The sequence below is a fragment of the Crotalus tigris genome, unplaced genomic scaffold (genome assembly GCF_016545835.1).
Source record: "Crotalus tigris isolate CLP2741 ecotype Arizona unplaced genomic scaffold, ASM1654583v1 scf7180000017740.2609645, whole genome shotgun sequence".
NCBI lineage: Eukaryota > Metazoa > Chordata > Lepidosauria > Squamata > Viperidae > Crotalus > Crotalus tigris.
The window spans coordinates 2,273,497-2,295,088 of record NW_024096606.1 but is presented as its reverse complement, the minus strand read 5'-3'; the positions used below and the strand labels follow the sequence as shown (position 1 = coordinate 2,295,088).

At 37.7% G+C, this 21,592-nt stretch overlaps 1 protein-coding gene across 5 annotated transcripts; it reads left to right on the top strand.

Annotated features, from left to right (window-relative positions):
* Positions 1-35: 35 nt before the first annotated feature.
* On the top strand, positions 36-19,909 carry FANCB (FA complementation group B). 5 transcript variants are annotated; one of them, XM_039339859.1, is made up of 11 exons: positions 36-270; positions 8,593-9,426; positions 9,607-10,626; positions 11,964-12,116; positions 13,295-13,387; positions 13,712-13,840; positions 14,369-14,526; positions 15,105-15,541; positions 17,496-17,733; positions 18,425-18,725; positions 19,773-19,909. In XM_039339859.1, the coding sequence occupies exons 3-11, from the start codon at positions 9,706-9,708 to the stop codon at positions 19,776-19,778; spliced, it is 2,436 nt and encodes an 811-aa protein (XP_039195793.1). In that variant the 5' UTR covers positions 36-270; positions 8,593-9,426; positions 9,607-9,705; the 3' UTR covers positions 19,779-19,909. The 5 variants fall into 5 exon arrangements, with proteins under 5 accessions (XP_039195793.1, XP_039195792.1, XP_039195789.1 ...); XM_039339858.1 differs by lacking the exon at positions 19,773-19,909 and having other exon boundaries at positions 37-270; positions 15,108-15,541; positions 18,425-19,491; XM_039339855.1 differs by lacking the exon at positions 19,773-19,909 and having other exon boundaries at positions 38-270; positions 18,425-19,491.
* Positions 19,910-21,592: the final 1,683 nt, after the last annotated feature.

The window sequence follows — 21,592 nt, the reverse complement described above, 5'->3', positions numbered from 1 at the left end:
TTTCAAAGCACGTCCAGCCCTTTCCTTGCGCAATTTCGCTGTCTGCTAATTGGTTGCGTTGGTGTCTCCTCAGGGAATTGACGTCCCGCCCCGTGACGCCAGTAGCCAGCCAAGACTCAGGCCGTATCAATCCGCCCCCATAATGCCTTGCGTGGCGGGTTCTTTGATAGATGGCACGGCGGTTTTGGGCGCGAGAGAAGGTCGGCGCCAGATCTTACTACATGGAGTATGAAAGGGAAGAAGGCATTCTGGTGTAAAAGTAATTGCGTGGTATGTTTTAATAAATATTTGTACTGCCATACCCTGCTCCATTCTGCATATCCAAGTCTTCGATTGGGAAGATGGGATCCAGATCCTAAGCCCGGGAGGTGGGTCGGTAAAAGCCTGGATTATCAAGAGGAGGGGGTCCCTAGTAGCGCCCGCCAGCTTGTCATGGAATCTAGAGTTTAAGCGTCACAATGTAGTATGAAATCTCTTCAGCAAGATCTCAGCCCACAAAGAAAAAGCAAGTTGAAGCACAGACTTGTTAATTAAAATGGGGTTTGTGATTTAAGTCCCACTGAGCCTTGACCCAATCAGAACAGAGCTGGAAGGCACTTTGGAGGTGTTTTAGTCCAGATGTCCCCAACCTTTTGGGCACCAGGGACCAATTCTGTGGAGAGAGGTTTTTCCGTGGACCGGAGGGTATGTGGTTTTGTGTGCTGCCTGCATCCTGCAGATGGGGCTTTGCTTGTTTGTGCGGACCGGTTGCTGGCATGCCATGGACCAGTACTGGTCCATGGACCGGGGTCGGGGACCCCTGTTTTAGTCCAACCCCCTGCTCAACTAGAAGACCCTATGGCCTATCCAGGGGTAGGCAACCTTGGCTCTTTTATGACTTGTAGACTTCAATTCCCAGAATTCCTGAGCCAAGGTTGCCAACTCCTGGCCTATACCATTTCAGACAAGTGGCTGTCCAGTCTCTTCTTGAAAGCTTCCAGTGATGAAACGCCCACCACTTCTGAAGGCAAGCTGTTCCACTGGTTAATTGTCTTCACTGTTAGGAAGTTTCTTCTTAATTCTGGGTTGCTTTGCTCCTTGATTAGTTTTCATCCATTGTTTCTTGTTTTGCCTTCTGGTGCTTTGGAAAATAAGTTGACCCCCTCTTCTTTGTGGCAGCCCCACAAATACTGGAATACTGCTATCATGTCATCTCTAGTCTTTCTTTTCTCTAGACTAGCCATATCCAATTCTTCATATGTTTTAGACTCCAGGCCTTTAATAATCTTAATTGCTCTTCTCTGCACTTTTTCTGTCTTAACAATTTTTTTGTAATGTGGTGACCAAAACTGGATGCAATATTCCAGGTGTGGTCTTAGTAATCCACATTTTTCTTTATTTAGGTTACCTTGAAAGAATGTTGCATTCTGTGGCGTGATATTGAAACGAGGAAATTCTAGTGCAGGGCATTTCAGCCGGTGGTATGCATACCACTGGTGATACTTTGGCACCTAGTGGTGGTATGCGATCATCCTAGAGGAGAAGTAGCGGGGGAGCGGAATGAGCTAAGCGATGGCAGCGCTATAGAAGCATGAGGGAGAGACAGCTGGAGCTGAAGGGCTGTCGCGGCTCAGCAGATCTGCACGCGTGGCTACAAGCTGATCGGCATTTCTGTAGGGATGTTGGGGCTCAGCGCTGGGCTCCAACTAATTGACACTTCCAAAAGGAGTGCGTAGCTGGAGGTGCATAGAAAAGGGGGGAGAGATGAAAAGATATAAAAAGAGGTTTTGGCGGGAAACAGCCAGTGAGGGGCTGCCCCTGCCCCACTCCCTGGCCACACGCCTGCCCCCTGGCACCCCTGCTGACCGTCCCTGCTGATTGCTCAAAGAGAAACGAGGCAAGCCCAGATCGATGGGGTGCTGATTTACACCTCGTAGCTACCATAAAAGCCAGAATGTGCTTATCCTTAGTTTCATGGGGCAGCCCTGGAACCAGTGACAGCCTACCTCAACCCTGCCCTGCCCCCTGGCCACACGGGACCTAATGTCCCTGGGGACCGCATTCTGAGTGCTTCGCAGGTTTACTTTTTTAAGCTGCTAGATGCTCCAGGCAGGAGACTTCCCATTTTGACCCCTCCCCTCCTGTTATTGCCTCTGTGCCTGAAGGGCCTCTGCTGGACTCTCAGCTCACCTCTCCCAGACCTGCCCACGTGTTTCTCTGTGTGTGTGTGTGTGTGCGCGCGTGCACACATGGGGGGTCTCCTTGTAGCCTCACGCTGTGACATTGGGGAGGAAAAGAATGGGAGAGATAAGCTGGATGGGAACTTCTTGCAGCCTTCCATGGGGCTGGGAGTGGGAGCTAAGGGGGGCAGGGCGTGATGCGATTGGCGGCACTGTTGAGAAAAAAACAAGTACTCCAAAAAAACAGCAGAAGGTCTCTGTGGAGGGTGTAGGGCTGCAAGGGGGTGAGACATCCCTCCCTCTCTCTCTCTCTCTCTCTCTCTCTCTCTCACACACACACACACACACACACACACACACACATATGCATGGGTCTGAGAGAGTTGAGCTGAGAGCCACACAGAAGCAATGATGGGGAGGGGTCAAAATGGGAAGCCTCTGCCCACTGCTGCCTGCCTGTTGACACCTCTGCCTGTAGCCTCTGGCAGCTTAAAAAAAAAGGGAATTAAGGAAGGAAAGGACAGGAAGGAAGGGAGGGAGGGAGAGGGAGGGAGGGAAAGAGAAAAGAAGGAAAGGCAACTTTGTTGGAAATGCCCCAGTTCAAAAGAGAAAGCAGTTTTGTGTTCTGTTTTGTCACAGACAGAACTTTGTTGTCAATCCAAGTTAACATTGATATTCTTGAATTGTGAGTGCTTAGGAAAGTATCTCCTCCTTGTGTGTTGCTAACAACCATTTCCAGTGGGGGGAAAAGGACAAAGCAGAGTGGGAAAAAATATTTTCCTTTGCTATATTTCCAGTCTGAATAAGACCAAGACAGGATCCCTACAAGAGAGCCCTTTTAAGGCTTATGTATTAATAGAAAAGTAACTAAGCTACCTCTGATCTTAAATGCTAAAACTGTTGCACATCAAAAATGGAGGAGTTCTGATCAACTATCACAGCCACTATTTTGATAGTTTTACTGTACTGTTGTCTGTGGATGCCCACACTAAATGCAAGCATGGGATAAACTGAGCCTGATTTGTTCTCAATCTTTTAAGTGGCCACAAACTAGCAAAAATGGCATTTGATCACAAGACAAGGAAGCATCGAGAAATGTTTCCCCTTTGAATTTGAGCATCCAAGAAGGGACAGGAAAGGAGAAAGAGAAAAGAAGAAAGAAAAAGAAAAAGAAGGAAAGAGGGGAAGGAAGAAAAAAGGAAAGGAGAAGAGGAAAGAAAAAGAATAAAAGGGAGGAAGGAAGATTATAATGAGAGGAAGGGAGGGTGGGTCTGAGGGAAGTCCTGCCTTAGCACTTGGCCACGACCAGCCCTGCTGCCCTTTTGCCAAAGCTGGGTCTCCTTGCATAGAGAGGGAGTGAGCCTCTCTCTGACCCACACATTTTGCACACACCATGAGCAACCTGGCAAAGGAGAGCGAGCCAAGGAGCAGCAGCCTTGAGGAGAAGGTAAGTGCAGCTGGGCGCCCCCTTGGGGAAGGCTGGGCTGAGCTGGGTGCTTGCCCTCCACTGCCCAGGGCTCTGGGCAGCCTGCACCACCAGGAGTCCTCCGCGTGGCCTGAGAGCAAAGGAACTGCCACCAAAGAAATTAAAACTGGTACTTTTTTCTTTTTCTTTTTTTTTACGGTTTGTAACATTTTATTAGATTATGGAATAAAATACAAAAATACAAAAGGAAATAATAGGACACTGGGGAGGAAGAAGGGAAAAAAGTGAGCGGGAGAAGGGAAAAAGAAAATGTATTGACTTCTGACTTCCTCTGTTGCAGTAGAATGAAGCATTAACATTGAACCTCAACTTTTTACTTTTCCATAATAGTATAAACTAGCCATTTCTATAACAACAAATGAATCTAATCAGTAAAACCCAAAATCCCACCCCTTTTTTTTCAGTCATCAAGTTTTTGACACCTTGCTAAGCACGGGTAGTACTTGAATATTGTCATGTCCTAAAAGTGGTACAATCTGAAAAGGTTGAAAAGCCCTGTTCTAGTGCACTAAGTCTTAACTTCCAGGTAGGTGGACCCAGACCAACTCCCAAAATTCTCAAAAATGATCATCCTATCTGTGGAATTGTGAGAGTTGAAGTGCCAACACCTAGAAATGTATATAATTCATGTTTAAGATATGAATGATGCTAACATCTTTAGTTTTACTTAAATTTAATAGAAACTTGACATACTAAAAAACTGACATTGACAAGATGGATAGCAGCAGCTACACTTGTACAAATTTCTAGCTATATTAACAGTGGATTTTGAGCAGGTAAAGCTTGTTTTTAAACAACAGGTTATGAACATGGAAGAACAGTGCAATGTTTTTGAAGGAGCCAATCTTAAGTGCATTCAGAGACTTCAAAATATGGAATCTATAGTATCAGTCCTTTTTAATGGGTTACCAATATTTTTTAATAACATTTGATTAAGTTGTACAGTAAAATACAAGCTACAAAGCAAATAGGACACAATGGGGAGGAAAAGGGGGGAAGAAAGGGAGGGAAAGGGAGGAAAAAAATTGACTTCTGACTTCCCCTGTTGCAGTAGAATAGAGTATTAATGTTGAGTCTCAACTTTTTACTTTTTCACAGTAGTAAAAACTAGCCATTTCTGTAACAACAAATCAATCTAATCAGTGAAACCCATAATCAAAGTTTCATTTTTTTCCACCTCAAGCACAAAGTCCAGAAGCGGTCTTCATGTAGAAACGAAGATTCTTGTATTCTTTTCTTTAATCAAAATAGTCAATTTAGCCATCTCTGCTAGCTCCATCAACTTCTGTAGCCATTCATCCATAATGGGAATTGGAATGTCCTTCCATTTTTGTGCATACAGTAGTCTTGCTGCTGTCAACATATACAGGATCAAAGTTACGAATTTTTTTTCCAAATCTTTCTTCATTAAACCAAAAGAAAAATCTTTGGTTTCATGTTTATTTTTACTTTAAGGATTTTCTGTATCAAAATGTGAATCCTTCTCCAATATTTCTTTGCTTTATCACATGTCCAGTGTAAATGATAAAAAGTCCCTTCTTTACGTTTACATTCATTTGAATAGGATCAACTGAAATACCTTTATACATCCTAGATAGCTTATCTGGTGATAAATACCAGCGATACATCATCTTGTAGAAGTTTTCTTTTAAGTTATAATTCAATGTAAATTTTAAACTTTTCATCCACATATTGTCCCATTGTTCCAACATCACATTATAACCAAAATTCCTTGCCCATTGTATCATACAATGTTTTACATGTTCACTTTCCAAATTCAATTTCAATAGCATTTTATAAGCCTTAGCAATAATATGTTCGTCACTGCCACACAATAATGTTTCAAATTCATTTTTAATGAAGTCAAATCCAAAACATTTTTATCTAGTTTAAATTGTTCTTTCAGTTGTTGATATGTAAACCAATGACAGGCATAACCCTCTGATTCTAATTCTTTCCTTGATTTAAGAATAGGGTCACCTGAGTTGAAAAATATTATTTTACCGTAGATTTGCCAGTCTGGTTTCACAACATTTCTTTTCTAAAAAAAAAAAGGGGGGGGCTTCCTGTGGGGATACCCAAAGAGGCAGCTTTGTGGAAAATCTTATTTTATACTTGTTCCGTACTCCTAGTATGGCATGTCTGATAAAGTGATTATTAAAATCAACGTTAACTTTGACTTTATTGTACCATAAATAACTGTGCCATCCAAACCTTAGTTCGTGATCTTCCAAATCAAGTAGCCTCTTATTCTGAAGGTTCATCCATTCTTAAACAAGCAACATACATCAAAATACAGTTTCAAGTCTGGTAAACCCAAATCCCCTCGTTCTTTAGCATCTTGCAATAACTTATACCTAGTTCTTGATTTCTTCCCTTGCCATATGAACTTGGAAATGTCCCTTTGTCACTGTTTGAATGGGACATCAGTTGCAAGTATTGGTAATGTCTGGAACAGAAAAAGCATCTTTGGTAAATCATTCATCTTGATTACAGAGATGCTTCCTAGTAATGATAGATGCAATTTATCCCTTTTTTGTAAGTCCTTTTTGATCTCATCCCAAAGAGGCACATAGTTATTTTGAAACAATTTTATGTTTGTGTTTGTCAACATAACCCCCAAATATTTCACCTTTTTCTCAACCTTAAAACCTGACTTTTTAATCAGTATATCGTTATCCTGAGATGACATATTCTTAGCATCAGTTTTAGAGACCGAGTGCCCAAAAACTGGCCCTGCCCCTGCTCCACCCCCTGCCCCACCCCTGCTCCACCCCCACCCCGTCTCCCACCCCACCTGCCCACAGGGCCACTCACCGCCTCCAGGGCCCACCACAGATCGCCCAGGCAGCCCAGCAGTGCCATGGCCACGCCCTCTGCCCACGCCCCGCAGCATCAACTGTGCGCATTGGGGCATGAGGGCAAAGTCTTGTCTACGCTGCCTGGCTGCCATGTCCTTGGCTGTGCTGCTCCATGTGGGCCATGCTCAGGGGCAACTCTCCTCCAGGGGGGCTGCTGGTGAGAAAGGGGTCGTGGAGGGAGGTGAGGTTGGGGCAACGGCACGTGTGCCCACAGAGAGGGTTCCAAGTGCCGCCTTTGGCACGTGTGCCATAGGTTCGCCACCACTGGCATAGTTGCTTTCTGTTTATTTTGAAGCCTGCTAAAGACCCGAATTCATTTAACTTCATCATCCAACATTCTATATTATTTTTGGGGACTTGCAGGAATATAACTAGATCAGCAGCAAATGCCCTCAGTTTATAAACTTCTTTCTTGATACTTATGCCCTTTATTTTCTCGTCTTGCCTAATATCTCTATTTAAATAGAGCAAAATAAATAGCAAAGGGGACAAGGGACATCCTTATCTCATACCTTTTTGAATTTCACATGAGTTGGTTAAATCACCATTAATAACAATTTTTTGTTTGTTGTGATGTATTAAATAGCTTTAACTCCTTGAATAAAATTATCTCCAAAGTCCATTTCTTCCAGCACTTTAAACATAAAAGTCCAATTTAAATTGTCAAAGACCTTCTCTGCATCAAAAATATTAGAGCTGCCTGTTTCTCATTATGGTATTGTAAATATTCAATAATATTCAAGACAGCCCTCACATTATCCCTTAGCTGTCTTTTTGGCAGAAAATTTAAATGGGTTACCAATATTTTTGAAAGAAAATTCCAGACAATTTCATATGCAATGTCACCCCGTCCACATGGTGAGGATGTTATTGATTGAATAGCTTAATCTTTTGTACTTCTACAATGATATTCATGCACACTTTATAATTTGAGAGATAATTTTTCACTCTTACTTTTCAACATTTATTTATCCAGAAAGGTTTAACTTCTTCAAATATTATAGAAGTTTGTTCTGTTACATGTTGAACTTGGCCACAGCTTGCTTAACTGCCCATCTTAGTTCAATTGCTTATAGTGTTTATAATCTGTTTTACTGAAATCTTGGGTTTTACTATAATATTTATTCAGACATTCTTTTCCATAAATAAGGCTCCCATTTTTAGCCATAATGTAGACATGCATGCTATTATCTTAGGGCAGGGGTAGGGAACCTTGGCTCTTTTATGACTTGTGGACTTAAATACCCAGAATTCCTGAACCAGCCATGCTGACTCAGGAATTCTGGGAGTTGAAGTCCACAAGTCATAAAAGAGCCAAGGTTCCCTACCCCTGTCTTAGGGGAACAAAGACTTAAAATAATAATAATAATAATAATAATAATAATAATAATAATAATAATAATAATAATAATAATAATAATAATAATAATAACAACAACAACAACAACAACAATAAACAACTTTATTGTCACTTTGAATGTACACGAATCGGCATACATCAAATTGAAATTTCATTGCATACAGTTCTCAAAGCGTCACCACCTCCAATATACACACCTTGTTCATGGCCAGCTCAAGTTTCAGAAGGTCCATTTTAGTCTCTAGAGCAGTGATTCTCAACCTTTTTAATGCCGCGACCTCCTAACCGGTCGTAAGTCGAGGACTACTCAACTGGTGCAGCACCGTTTGCAGAATGGGACTTTTGGAGGGCTCAGCAGGGCAGAGACAGCCTGGACAATTCCTACTGGCTTTTGAAAGCCAATAAAATTAGACTCTATTCAAGAGAGTCTATTCTATTGGCTTTCAAAAGCCAATAGAATAAAAGGGAGTAGCACAGCTAAGGAAAAGGGGGAAAAAAAATGGTGGACTGCTTTGTTTGGTGACCCCCGTGAAATGGTCGTTCGACCCCAAATGGGGTCCCGACCCACAGGTTGAGAACCACTGCTCTAGAGAGTGAATGATGGTGAACAGGACAGATGGAAATACAGCTCCTTGTGGATTAGCCCTCAAATTAGCTTGTATTCCTGCAGATAGCCTCACCTCCTTTCCTTTTTCTGATCCTGTCTCTTCTACCTTTTCCTTAAAGGGACACTCCTTTTCGCCTCTGGAGCACGCTGCCACCACCTCCAACTCCTCCAAAAGCATCTCTCTCTTCTTCTGGGCCTGCCGACAGCCTCATCCAGTTCCTTTGCTCCATAAGCCCCGGGACCTCTCCTCTGCCTCCTTTGGAAACAGCCCTGATTTGCAATAGAATCCGTCGCTGTGCCACCAATCAGATCTTGCTTTGGCAGAACAATTTCAAACAGCGCAAACAACTTTTAATGGTCTCACCAGCAGTTCCAAAATAGCTTGCCATACCAGCAATGACTATCTGTCATATGTCACCTTAGTCCCACCATATCGGTCAAACACATTAAAAGCTTCCCGATCATGTGGCCTATATCCATTAGTGGGTTTCAAATATGAAACAACCATTTTTCTGGATGCTGCTTCCAGAAGTCCATTCTTGGTCTGGGCAACAAAAAATTAGCTACCGCTTCTGCTAAAGTGGTGCGAACTGGCTGAATCCCACCACTGCCTATATCCCTTCTATCCCTCCAAAAACCTTTCACCTTCGAGAGCCAATGGAGCCACAGCCAATCCAGGCGCCACCATCTTAGAACTTAACTCCGTATATTCATTATATTTTGTAATTCTTATAAATAACATTATATTGATGTAAATATCTTCATTTGTTCTGCCTTACTTCAGCCAATTCTTTTCTATGTCTGGAATTGTTTCTTATTTTAGAAGAATATTATAATAAATCTCACTCAAGTACAGCTGCAAAGGATTTTACTATGAAACATTTTAATGATTTTGTTGTGAAAAATATGCCTTGATGATTTCACTCTTTCTTATTCTGATAAAGGAGTCAAAGGTACCTAGTTTTAAAAATATATGTTTAGGATTAGGCTGTTTTTTTGGAATTTGGTACATTACATTTTTAAAAGTATAAATTCATAATATTGTGGCTCCTGCTCGAGTACTGATTGTTATTTATTGAAGGTAAAATAATCTAAATCTTTTGCAGTATTAATAAAGCTCTTTACATTTTCAGATTTTAAAATGTTCTTTGGATCAGAAATAACAGAAGAATCCTGTAGTGGAATTCAGAGAAACACCAATCTTAATACAATGGAATCTAGTTAACAAAAAAATGTTGATGGATCAGCAAGAGAAACTGTTGTCTTATAATGGGATACTGCTTCTTTTCCAATTATCAAGAGGGAACAATTCACAGAGTGATGATACCACAATTACTACATTGCATGTGAAAAGAATGACATTTGACAATGACACTAAATTGTTTAATGAGGTGTCTACTGGATCATTTTGCATATATGATGAAAATATTGAAATTATTCACTGCAGTAATGCATCTGACTTCAGAACTGGAATTCTTCAACCTTATATTCTTTTGAAAAAGAAGAAAAAGAAAAAAAATAAATATATACTATTGTTGCTTCATATCCATAATAAATTTGAACTGGTTCTGCAGTTTAAATTAGACTATGCAATCCAAGAACCTGTAAAATTATTGGCTGGTCCAACAATAATATGGTATTATGAAGGACATCTGTTACATATTTCTCCCCAAACTGGAACTGTTTTATGTGCCCCTATTCAGTTTTCTTCTATCCAATGGGCTGGTCAAGTTAAGAGTGAGGGTACAGTTGTTTTAGGAACCAGAGCTGCTGGTTTTCCAGGAGACAATAAGCAAAGTAATGCTAGCTCAGACCTGGCCATCTGGGGATATGAGTGTTTTGCATATGGAGTTGACAAACAAAAAGTACTGTTGAATGCTAGTTTTTTGCCTCACGCTTATGGCAGTGTGGTGCGTTGTGTATACGTTTGCAAAATTGAAGTAAGAAGAAGCAAGTATAAGACGTCACTGATTGCAGTTACTTCCAAAGGCCAATTGATTTTCTTTCAGGATGGTTGGCCTAAACATCTTCTGCAGCTTCCATATGAAAATCCTTTTTCAGTACAAATAGCTGCAGTGGATGGAGATCGTCAATTAGTAATCGTGACATTTGCTTCCGGAGATGTATGTGCTATATGGAAACATAACTTGCAGGTATTGAACTGATGTTATAAAACATTTTTTATTAGAATTGTGGAGAATCTGTCTCATGATCTATGGATATTCTCAGACATCCAGGTCATAGTTATCCCAAAGATGCTTTTTTACAAGGCAACTGGACTTTCTTGTTTTTCTTTATTTCACTTTTCATTCAAGAAACTTCTTCAGCTCTGGCTGGATGGTGGGGAATGGAAGGATTTATATTCCTTTCAGGCAGCTGGTCATTTGCATTTTTTTAGAGAGTTGTTAATACCACCTGGAGGTCTTATCTGTTTCATCAGGGTCACCTAAGTAGTGCAAATGGATGTGGAGCCTTTTTGGAACTGTTGAAAGGACTATGGTGTAGATTGAAAATAGTTGATGTCGTATTCTTCCCTTCTGAGAGACAGCTGTTGAAATTGATAATTTGCACTACTCAGGTGACCCTGACGACACAGGTAAATCTCCAGGTGGCCTCAACAACTCAAAAAGAATGCAAATGACCAGCTGTCTACAAGGAGTATAAATCCTTGCATTTCTCACCATTCAGTCAGAGCAGAAGAAGTTTCTTGGATGAGAAGCAAAACGTCTTCAAAGAAAAACAAAGTCTAATTGCCTGTGAAAAAGCATCTTTGGGATTCTGTCTCATTGTTTTTGTAAAATATTATCTGTCTAGTTATTCCAGTCCAGTTTCATGAAAGAAATGCAGATGCATGTACTGTTATTTTGCTTAATAAGTGTTGAACATTCAATCAGACAAAAACTTCCCTGCAGTTATGATATAGGACAACCATTGTTTACATAGGAACCTGATGTGCATTATGGAGTTCTGACATATGAAGGCTTTCTTGGTCCTTGTAGAAACGAAGCTTATTTTCTAAAATGAGTGATACAATTTTGACATCATAATGTAATTGATTCGCTCCTTTTTATTTTATATCAGCTCTGTGTCCTAATTAAATCCTTGCTTTTTATATCAAACCAGGCTGAACATAATTATGTCCAGCCTGGTTTGTTATAGTTTATAGTTACCTGAGTTTATGGTTAACTATAGTTTATAATTAACTATAGTTTATAGTTATAGTTACCTGAGGATTAGAAAAGGGCTGATGTGATTCCCATCTTCAAGAAAGGGGAAAAAAACAGACCCAGGAAACTACAGATCAATCAGTTTAACATCAATATCTGGGAAGATCCTAGAAAAGATAATCAGAAAACAGATCTGCGACCAACTAGAAGCAAATAAAGTTATAACTAATAGCCAGCATGGGTTTGTTAAAAACAGATCATGCCAAATCAATCTTATTTCATTCTTCAACAAAGTGACTAAACTAATCTGATTTATGTTCTAGGTGGCTTCTTGCTGGAAGAATGTGAAATCTGTTCTGGTAGATGATTTTGCTGGTATTGGAACTGAACAAATCTTAGTATTTTTAAAGAGTGACTCTGTTTCAGAAACACTAAAGGCATTTCAAATAGCAGATTTTGGAAATATTAATTATGAGGTAAGATGTGCTACAAATAATTGGGAAAGGTTTATTTTAAAAAGAATTATGCAGATTATTGCTTTAATATTTAATGTTTTTATTTATTTAAATTTAATTTTTAATTAATAATATTAATTTAATTAAGTTCATATTTCAATACAGATAGTAGCATTAAATACAGGATTTCATTGAACATTTTGATTTAAATAGCTGAGTTTGGTCACGTCAATATCTTGCAAATCAAAACTTTGAACCACTTAAATTAGTTACAAAGCAGACAAAAGCCTTCCTGTGTAAGGCTTAACATAGTTTATTATTCCAGTACAAAGTACATCTAAGCATTGGGCTTGTAGATTTCAGTCACCATCTCCAATACAAGTACAAGTAGTTCAAAGCTTCCATTTGTGTTTTATTTCAGGTTCTCATATTTTAGTAATAGCACAGTGAAATAAACCGCATATAAACTATAGTGGAATGAATCACACATGTTAAGTTAAAACTAACAAAACGTATTATGGCACCTTATGGTACAGTATATAAGCATAACCTGTGTTTAATCTTAACTATGACTTATTGAATAGCATAAAGTTAATTCTGTAACTTATGCATGAGACTATCATGGTTTACTTCATCTAATTCTAACGATTAGGGTTTGAATGACATAGTAAGCTTTCATTTTTGTTTCTAAAAGACAAAGTTGGGTTTATTTGATATAGATATATAGATTGTAACACATAAGTCCAAGATATTTAGTTTTGTGTGATTTAGCATTCTGATTGAACTTGGCCACTGTGTATGTCTCCTTTTCAAGCTTTTAAATTACTATACATTGTTAGTGGTGTAATTGGCATCTTTAGAATATTTTTTAAAATTGTGATTCCCCTCCTACCTAATCCATGTTACATCAAAAATCAGACTGCAACTACATGCAGCATATTTCAAACAGTTAGGAAATATATATAAGGTATATATGATGTGGGAGTGGGTGGGATTTTTTTTTGTCTCCTCCTCTGTAATATACAGGGGTGCACACAAAGCAGTGTCAGTCTCTTCTGCTGCCTGACCAGAAGGGGTGTGATTAATTTCAGTTTCCCTGTGGAAAGATCTTAAATTTATGTTTGGGTTCTTGTGATGTTCTCCACTTCACAGAGTGCTCTGTAAATCTTTGGTGTTTAATTAGTATTGCTTTTTCTTAGAGTAATGTAAACTATGGAAATGTCTTGTCTTCTGCTGAAGAGATACAAGAGAATCGCCTTCTTACTATCAAAGCACTTGAAGCACGATTACAGGTTGGTGTGTAGCATCTTTTTCTTGGATATACATTTTGTTTTATTTAATGAAACTTGTATTTTGACATGTTTTCAGTCCATCTACTATATACTATATACATGTTTTCAGTCCATCTACTATATTCAGTCCATCTACTATTAGCAACTATTCACAGCTATAAGCATGACTAAATATATATTATTTTACTTGAATTTAGAAATACATTTCTAGAAGTCTAAAAGCCAGATTTCTAATTCTTAAACTATATGAATAAAAATAGGACGAAAATACTTACCATGATGCTTATAAGAATATTATCACAAACCCTCTGTTCTCTTATATAGGCTGGTTTTGCATCTGTTCGAACCATTCAACAACATTTACGCCTCAAAGAAAAAGTTCTGATTGAAAGCTGTCATGCATTATTAGATCTTGTTCAAGATAGGAAACAAAGAATTCCTAGGATCAAAAAGGTATTTTGCAGCAATGTTAAAAATGGTGTGTAATTTTTTTCCATATTACATAGGTATAGAACTTGCTGTTTCTAGTAACAAAAGCAAAAATAATAATGGGTCCAGTTAAACAAGTAATGTTTAACTAATTTTTAACAGAATGCTGGTTGAAAAATGGTTGCTATAATGTTCAGAGATCACTGAAATATTGTGCCTGCCAATAGCACATATTTATAATATTCAGGATAATGATAACTTTTCAATAGTTTATATGGAATCGTATCACCAGGGCACTTGTATAGTGCAGTTTACTCAATTTGAAATTGAGGGAAAAAATCAGAATGGGTATAAATACTTGATAAGGATGATTTAAAATTGCATGTATCTACTGTAAATGTGTATGTAATTGTGGTAATTTTAGTTGATCCTCAAGTTTATATATTAGTTAAAATGCATTGTGAGTCCCACAATTGTAACAATAATAAATTCTCATTAGACAAAAAGTTACTTGGCTTTATATTTTTTTAAAAAATCATCTTTCCATCTAAGGAAAATCTTATTTCTCTTTGGGATGAAAGAGAGGAGGAATTTCATAATGGTTCATTGACTCCAACTGAAGATGAAAAACAAATTGTAAAAAACATTTGGTATCGTGTGGTGGATAACCAGTTAATAGTTGGAGTAGAAATCATGGAAACATTTGACTTGTGAGTAGTTTAAATTCTATACAATCACATTGAATCATTGGCAGCATTTATATAATCAAAATCTGAATTCCAAAATTGAACATATATCATTGGTGGCATTTATATGATTGAAGCCTGAATTCCAAAATAAAAAAGTCTAGATATATAAATATGTAAAAGTATTTCAAGACAAAATGTTATAAGATACATCTTATGAGTAAAAATTGAAGATATATTTGATTACAATGTATTTAATAAAAGTTGACACAAAACAGTTGTGAAATATAAATATCAAATACAGGTAGTCTTCTATTTACAACCACAGCTGAGTCCAAAATTTATGTTACTAAGCAAGACAGTTGTTGAGTTATATGCCAGTTGTGAAGTGTCCAAATTTTGAACATGTGACCTTGGGGGATGCCTCAACAATCGTAAATTGAAAAACAATCATAAGTCACTTTTTTCATTTGCACTTGAACTTTGAAAGTCACTAAACAAATGGTTGTAAGTCAAGAACTACCTGTACACAAGAGCATAGTATACTACAAATGCTGAAGCTATAAATATATTTGTTTACATTGTGTTCTTTTGTTTTGAAGCAGGCAACTCAGTGATGGTAGTTTATCTCTGATAATTGGCCAGAAGCGCCATTCACTTTCTCCATCAAAATGCCACTGTAAAGTAGTTACAGTGACAAAAGCTTCAGAGGCTGAGCCTCTATCATATTGGCACTTGGAACCATTGCCTAAAAGAATCAAGTTAAGTTGCCTTAATGAAGAAAGCAAGTGCAATGGAAAAGACTCTGAAGTGAAGAGGAATAAGGCAAAAGCCATTACAGCAGTTACCCATCTGTCCCCTTTCTTGGCATGGCATGAAATAACTTGTGTGGTACTGCTTCATGCAAAGAAGAGTGGTAACAGTGAAAACTGGCAGAAAAGCAAAAGATTGACTTTACTATGTGGAGATTTTTTACTAAGTCTGGTAGAGATTTCTACTGGAAAACTTTCAATAAATTTGAAAGATTATAAATATCCAGGTAAATATATATATTTACTATAATATATATATATATATATATATATATATATATATATATATATATATATATATATGCGTTAAGAAAATTAAAAACGTGAACCCTGGGAATATTCATGGTGAGAAATAAAATGATCACCAGGGTAATAAAAACTATAAAATTTATTAAAAAGCGCCTAGCTTTCGCCGTCACCTGCCGGCATCCTCAGGGATAGTGCGCCAGGGAGTGAGAGAGTCACTTTTATAGGTGCAAACAGGTCTGCACCTATAGAGCGAGGACATGGTTCCGTCACTGCCCCCCCCCGGACTGCCTGATTATGGTGCGGCGCGCGTAAAGCAGCCGGATACAGGGGTGATTGAGGAATCGCCCCCCCCCTCCGTGATCGAACGGCTTCCCCTCCAGCTCCAGACCAGCGGTGAATTACAACTACCCCGAAAGGACCCACAGGACCACCCAGACGACATCCATATAAGAAGTAAAAACATCAAAACTAAAAGAAAAACTTGCCATAGGAAGAACAATGGGACGAAGGAGGATCGCAAAATAAGCATGAAATGTGTATTGCCACCTGCCCCCAGCGGAGAAGAGTTAAAACATAGAGACTATTGCAATTACAGAGACATTTGCCCATCCACCTTAAGATTGAGGGAAAGAAGGATGGAGGAGGATGAATGTGCAGTTGAAATGAATAGAAAAGAACAGACCAGCCGTGCGCAGTCACTCTACTCAGGCCCGATGACGAGGTCGAGGAGTCGTGCGCAGACCTGTTTGCACCTATAAAAGTGACTCTCTCACTCCCTGGCGCACTAGCCCTGAGGATGCCGGCAGGTGACGGCGAAAGCTAGGCGCTTTTTAATAAATGTTATAGTTTTTATTACCCTGGTGATCATTTTATTTCTCACTATATATATATATATATATATATATATATATATATATATATCCCTATGAATTAAAGAATGAGACTATATTTTTTCAAAATAAAACTTCGTGTTTTTATACTGTGTACAGTATTGTCTGTATGTTACAATTGTGATCAAATTCAATATTTTTGTTTCAAAAGAACCTTTTTAAAAAAATAAATTATTTAGAATAACATTTTATGTAATATAAATAAGACAGCACTTTTCTATTGATTACTGTCTTAAAACCATGTCTCAACCCTTCTTCAATCTCCCTTTATAGGTAGTCCTTGACTTACCAAAATTTTGAGCCCAAAATTTCTGTTGCCCAAAATTTCTATTGCTAAGTGAGACAGTTAAGTGAGTTTTGCCCCATTTTATGACCCTTCTTGCCACCATTGTTCAGTGAATTATTGCAGTTGTTAATAACTTTGTTGTTAAGTGATTCTGGCTTCCCCATCAACTTTGCTTGTCAGAAGGTGGCAAAAGGTACCACATGACCCTGACACTCTGGAATTGTCATAAATATGAGTGAGTTGCCAAGCATCTGAATTTTGATTATGTGACCATGGGGATGCTGCAATGGTCATAAGTGTGGGAAATGGTCATAAAGTCACTTTTTTCAGTGCTATTGTATCTTTGAATGGTCTTGTTGTAAGTTGAGGACCACTTGTATCCAGTTTTTATAGGCTTCTGGAAGAAAGTTTAGAATTTGCTTGTTTATTGCAAATTAACTTCATAATTCTGAAGCAACCCTATAATTTCTTCAGTTACAACCCCAACATTCTAAGTATCAAAAATATGAGACTTTCCTAAACCCAAAAAAATGCAATAGCATGCACTTGCTATTTTATTAGATGCTTTCATTGTAGTATTAAGAGTACGTATTATATATTATTGTGCATTTTTGTATGCCAGTTAAAGTTTGTCATGTTTGAAATGGTATCTAAACAGAATAAAAATATATTTTAGAAACAAAATTAAGTAGATATCAATTTTAAATGTATTGTACTGCTTAGCTTTGTTACTGTTTTTTTCTTTTGGTGTTGCAGGTTCTACAGAAGATCTTTTGGCACTCTGTGCAATATCACACAAATCCTCTTTCCAAATAATCTCCCCTGATTGTACATTGCTTCCAGTAAACAAGTGGCTATTGGAACAAATGGAGTGCGTACCAATCAAGAAATATCCTGATTATATGGTTTGCTGGAAATCTGGAAATCTGAATGGCACTCTTTTCAAGTGGAATCTAAAAACACCTTCTGAAGGATTTTTAACAATATTCTGCAGGTAGTAGCCATTGAAAGGCTTATAAAGACTGTTAGTTTCTTAGGGAGTATTACAACTGTGCTGAATTATTTTGTAGAGGTAATAATTGTATATGTTGCTGACAGAAGACCCCTAAAAGACCATTTTTTGTCCCTCTGGTATCTGCTAAATAAGCAAGTGATTCATTTGTTTCTTTAAAAAAATTAAATAGTTCACATAAGGTGCCATAAAAAAAATTAACTACTGGCTTAAGGCAGTATCTGATAAGAGAAGTTAATAGGAATTTGAAAAGAAAACTTTAATTTTTTTTCAAAATTAACATTAATAATCAACCTTTAATTTTTTATTATGTAATGTTATGGAAGATAAGTAATCTCTTCACTGTCATAGTGCTGCTAAGAAACAGATAAGTAAATGACAAATGAATCTTAGAGAACAACCAGAACCAGTTATGAGAACATGGTACATAATGCTGCTCTGAATTTTGCAAGTTTTTGAATATATAGGACAGGTGTTAGTAATCAGCATAACAATTACTGAGGCCTTTTCAACATTGTTTTTATACTTGGCATTTATTCCAAAGATAAAATTTATTTTTTCAGCCAAAGTAGAATCGTGTTTCTTTGCCATGAAGAATTTTTTTTTCCATGTAAATCTTTCCATTAGTTCACTGAATACACAGTGTCAACTGACTCGCTCATCTATTTCACAGACATCAAGTTGCCTTGTTCCAATGCCTTCATGCCTTCATTGGATTGCTACCACCAACTTGCAAGATAAAATTACTGAAGTTAGGAAATAAGAATCTACTTGCTGAACAGCTTGGACTGACTTTAATAAAAGAAACAGAATTTTTCCAACAAGTTTTATCATCAGCTCTAAGACATACTGAAAATAACTTTTCTTTGAAAAATGAAGAAAACAAACAAAATAAAAGTAGCTCCGCAGTTGAACACTTCAAAGAAGCATTTATAAAGGAACAAAAGCCAAGTATGCTGAGTATGAATAGAACAGTGAGTGGTTCCTTATTCAGAAAACATATTTTGAATGTATTTGATTTGCAGATGAATTCTGATATGGTCTCATGGCTATGCTCTTCATTGTGACTTTATTTTGCAGTATTTATTAACTAGAACTATAATTCATTTATAATATAATATATTTAAATCTACATTTAATTAGCCTGTAAGATTTTAAAAAAACAAACCTGCTAGTGTTTTAGTTCTATTTCTAGGAAGTTTCTATTACAAGAAAATTATTTTGCAAAAATTTCAAGGGCTATGGACTATTATTATTTGGCTAAGCAGACGTACATTTACCAATATATATGCATTTCTCACAATTCTGTATTCACATATTGGTTTATTCTAAAACAGCAATTATGAATCTTTACAGGAGAGGAGAAGGATAGAGTGAAATATTTGATTTGATACCATTTACAGATAACGGATCGCATAGTGGTATATCCTGACATTTGCTATAATCAACGTTGAGTTTTTTAAGATGTGTTACCTAGGAAAAATCCTGCCACAGATAGCTGTATTAGAATGATTGATAGGAACCTTGTTGCAATGAGATACTAAGAGCAGCTATCAATTGTTGACTTATTTTTGTACAGATAAGATTTGTCACAGCAGGAATGATGTATGATTGCTTTAGACCAGTGGTTCTCAACCTTTCTAATGCCGTGACCCCATAATACAGTTCCCCATGTTGTGGTGACCCCAGGGGCATGGCCAAGTGGGTGTGGCCACCAAGTGGGCGTGGCCTCCATGTTGTGACCCCCAACCATAAAATTATTTTAGTTCTATTTCATAACTGTAACTTTGCTACTGTTCTGAATCGCAATGTAAATATGTGATATGCAGGATATATTTGCATTGAACATAATTAAAGCATAGTGATTAATCACAAAAACAATATGTAATTATATAATGTTAAATATTTATTTTTAATTACAAAACAAAACGTAGAAATCCAGATCTACATCCTAGCATAGCTGGAGCACCATCTATGCAAACACCACAAACCTTTTCCCAAGATATGTTATGCTCTTTCAGAAATGAACCAGCTTTGTCAAATACATCACGTGCAGTAGTTGTTGTTTCAAGAGGTTTGCAAAACAGAAACTCGTCTTTAAAGGCACCATCGTAAATATACCTCACGAAAACCAGTAACTGGGAACAGTTTGCAACGTCTGTAGATTCATCAAGCTGGATACTAAATATTGGAAGTGGAGCAGATTTAATTTCTTGGATTACCTGATCAAGAATATCAGCAGACATATCATCTATTCTTCTGCGGATAGTGTCATTAGACAAGGAAACTGCATTAAATTTTGTCACAAATTCGTCTCCGAGCATAACTTGAACAAGGTTTTTGGCCGCTGGCAACAGTAACTCCTCTGCAATAGTATGAGGCTTCATGACTCTGGCGATTCTGAGTGCCACCAAATATGACCCTTCAACGGCCGCTATATTTTGTCTGTGGTACTTGCCACCAGTGTCAAGTCTGCCTTTCTTCAGCTTTTGTTCTGAAATAGTTTGTGTCCTTGCCAGCATAGCTTGGATGCTTGCTTTCAAAATGTTGTTTAAGTTTGTTAGGCTTCATCGATTCTGCTGCTAAAACTTCGGAACAAAGTACACACTGCAGTTTCTCGATTCCCGCTGTATATATAGATGTGAAACCATATTGTAGGAAATCCTCACTATATTTCCTTTTCCTGATGTTCTTCGGATCCATTGTCTTGAATGGTTTGCTAGTGAAAATATGTAACAATAGCTTCAATAATACAAAACATGACACATGGCATAGTTCAGTCAAAACAGTTCATTAAAGTTTCCTATGATTTACCATTCTCTGTGTTGTTCTATTTACAAACCCAGTGTTTCTCAACCTTGACAATTTTATGACATGTGGACTTCAACTCCCAGAACTTCACAGCCAGCAATCACCAACTCCATGGGAGGAGTCTTACTCCTTTGGTGGAAAATCAACTCAACTATCCTGGGGAAGAAACCAGGCTCATGCAATTCAAATTTTTAGCCAGAGATCTGAGACCATGAGAAAACACAAGTCCATATTTAGGTGGCCACATAACTGAGTATTCATCATGATTTGGGAGCCCAAGATGCACCACCCAATCTCGGGAAGTGTAGGCAGAATCTGCCCAATATATAGACATATATATATATGTACTGGAATTGAAAAAATGTTGAGTTTTTAGACTGGAACTTTGAAGTGCTTAAATTAATTAGGTGATTTTTGTGTATAATGATATGATCTGATAAGGTATGATAATTATTTGGATGTGATTTGAAGTTTGTGTAATGAATTGAAATGAAGTAAGGTTTAACATTGTTTCTTTTTTTAAACTAAGTTAGTTATTATTGGAAGAAGATATAAATGAGACTGGTGATTAAAAGAGGGATGTGAGAGATTAAGAACTTGAACATATCTGGAAGAGATAATTGAAGTGATAATCTGTTGAAGTAAAACAATATTTGATTATGGAAATTGTAAATTGATAAAGTCATAAAACAGGTTTAGTAGTAACAGAAACTTAAACTAGAAATGGAATGCTGTATTTTCCGGCGTATAAGATGACCCCCAACTTTTGAGAAGATTTTCAGGGTTTAGGATTCTAAACCCTGAAAATCTTCTCAAAAGTTGGGGGCCGTCTTATAGGCCAGAAAATACGGTATTTCCTAGTTTGATGTTACCTAGTGTAAGGACCCACCCCACTTTGCATCTTAAGAAGACAGAATTCTTGGAATAGTTCTTCCAACAGGCATCCTTTATTAAGAGAAAATGGTTGCAGGCGTTCTAGACAAGACTTGGGGTCCAAGCTCTCCCGTTCAAGGTTTTAAGGTGTTCCCCA

Bases quoted from the DNA above. Each gene is read 5' to 3' on its own strand.
- FANCB (XM_039339856.1), top strand. From the start codon at position 9,706: ATGTTGATGGATCAGCAAGAGAAACTGTTGTCTTATAATGGGATACTG. The intron at 10,627-11,963 runs GTATTGAACTGA...TTTATGTTCTAG, and splicing joins TATGGAAACATAACTTGCAG to GTGGCTTCTTGCTGGAAGAA. The intron at 13,388-13,711 runs GTTGGTGTGTAG...TCTCTTATATAG, and splicing joins CACTTGAAGCACGATTACAG to GCTGGTTTTGCATCTGTTCG.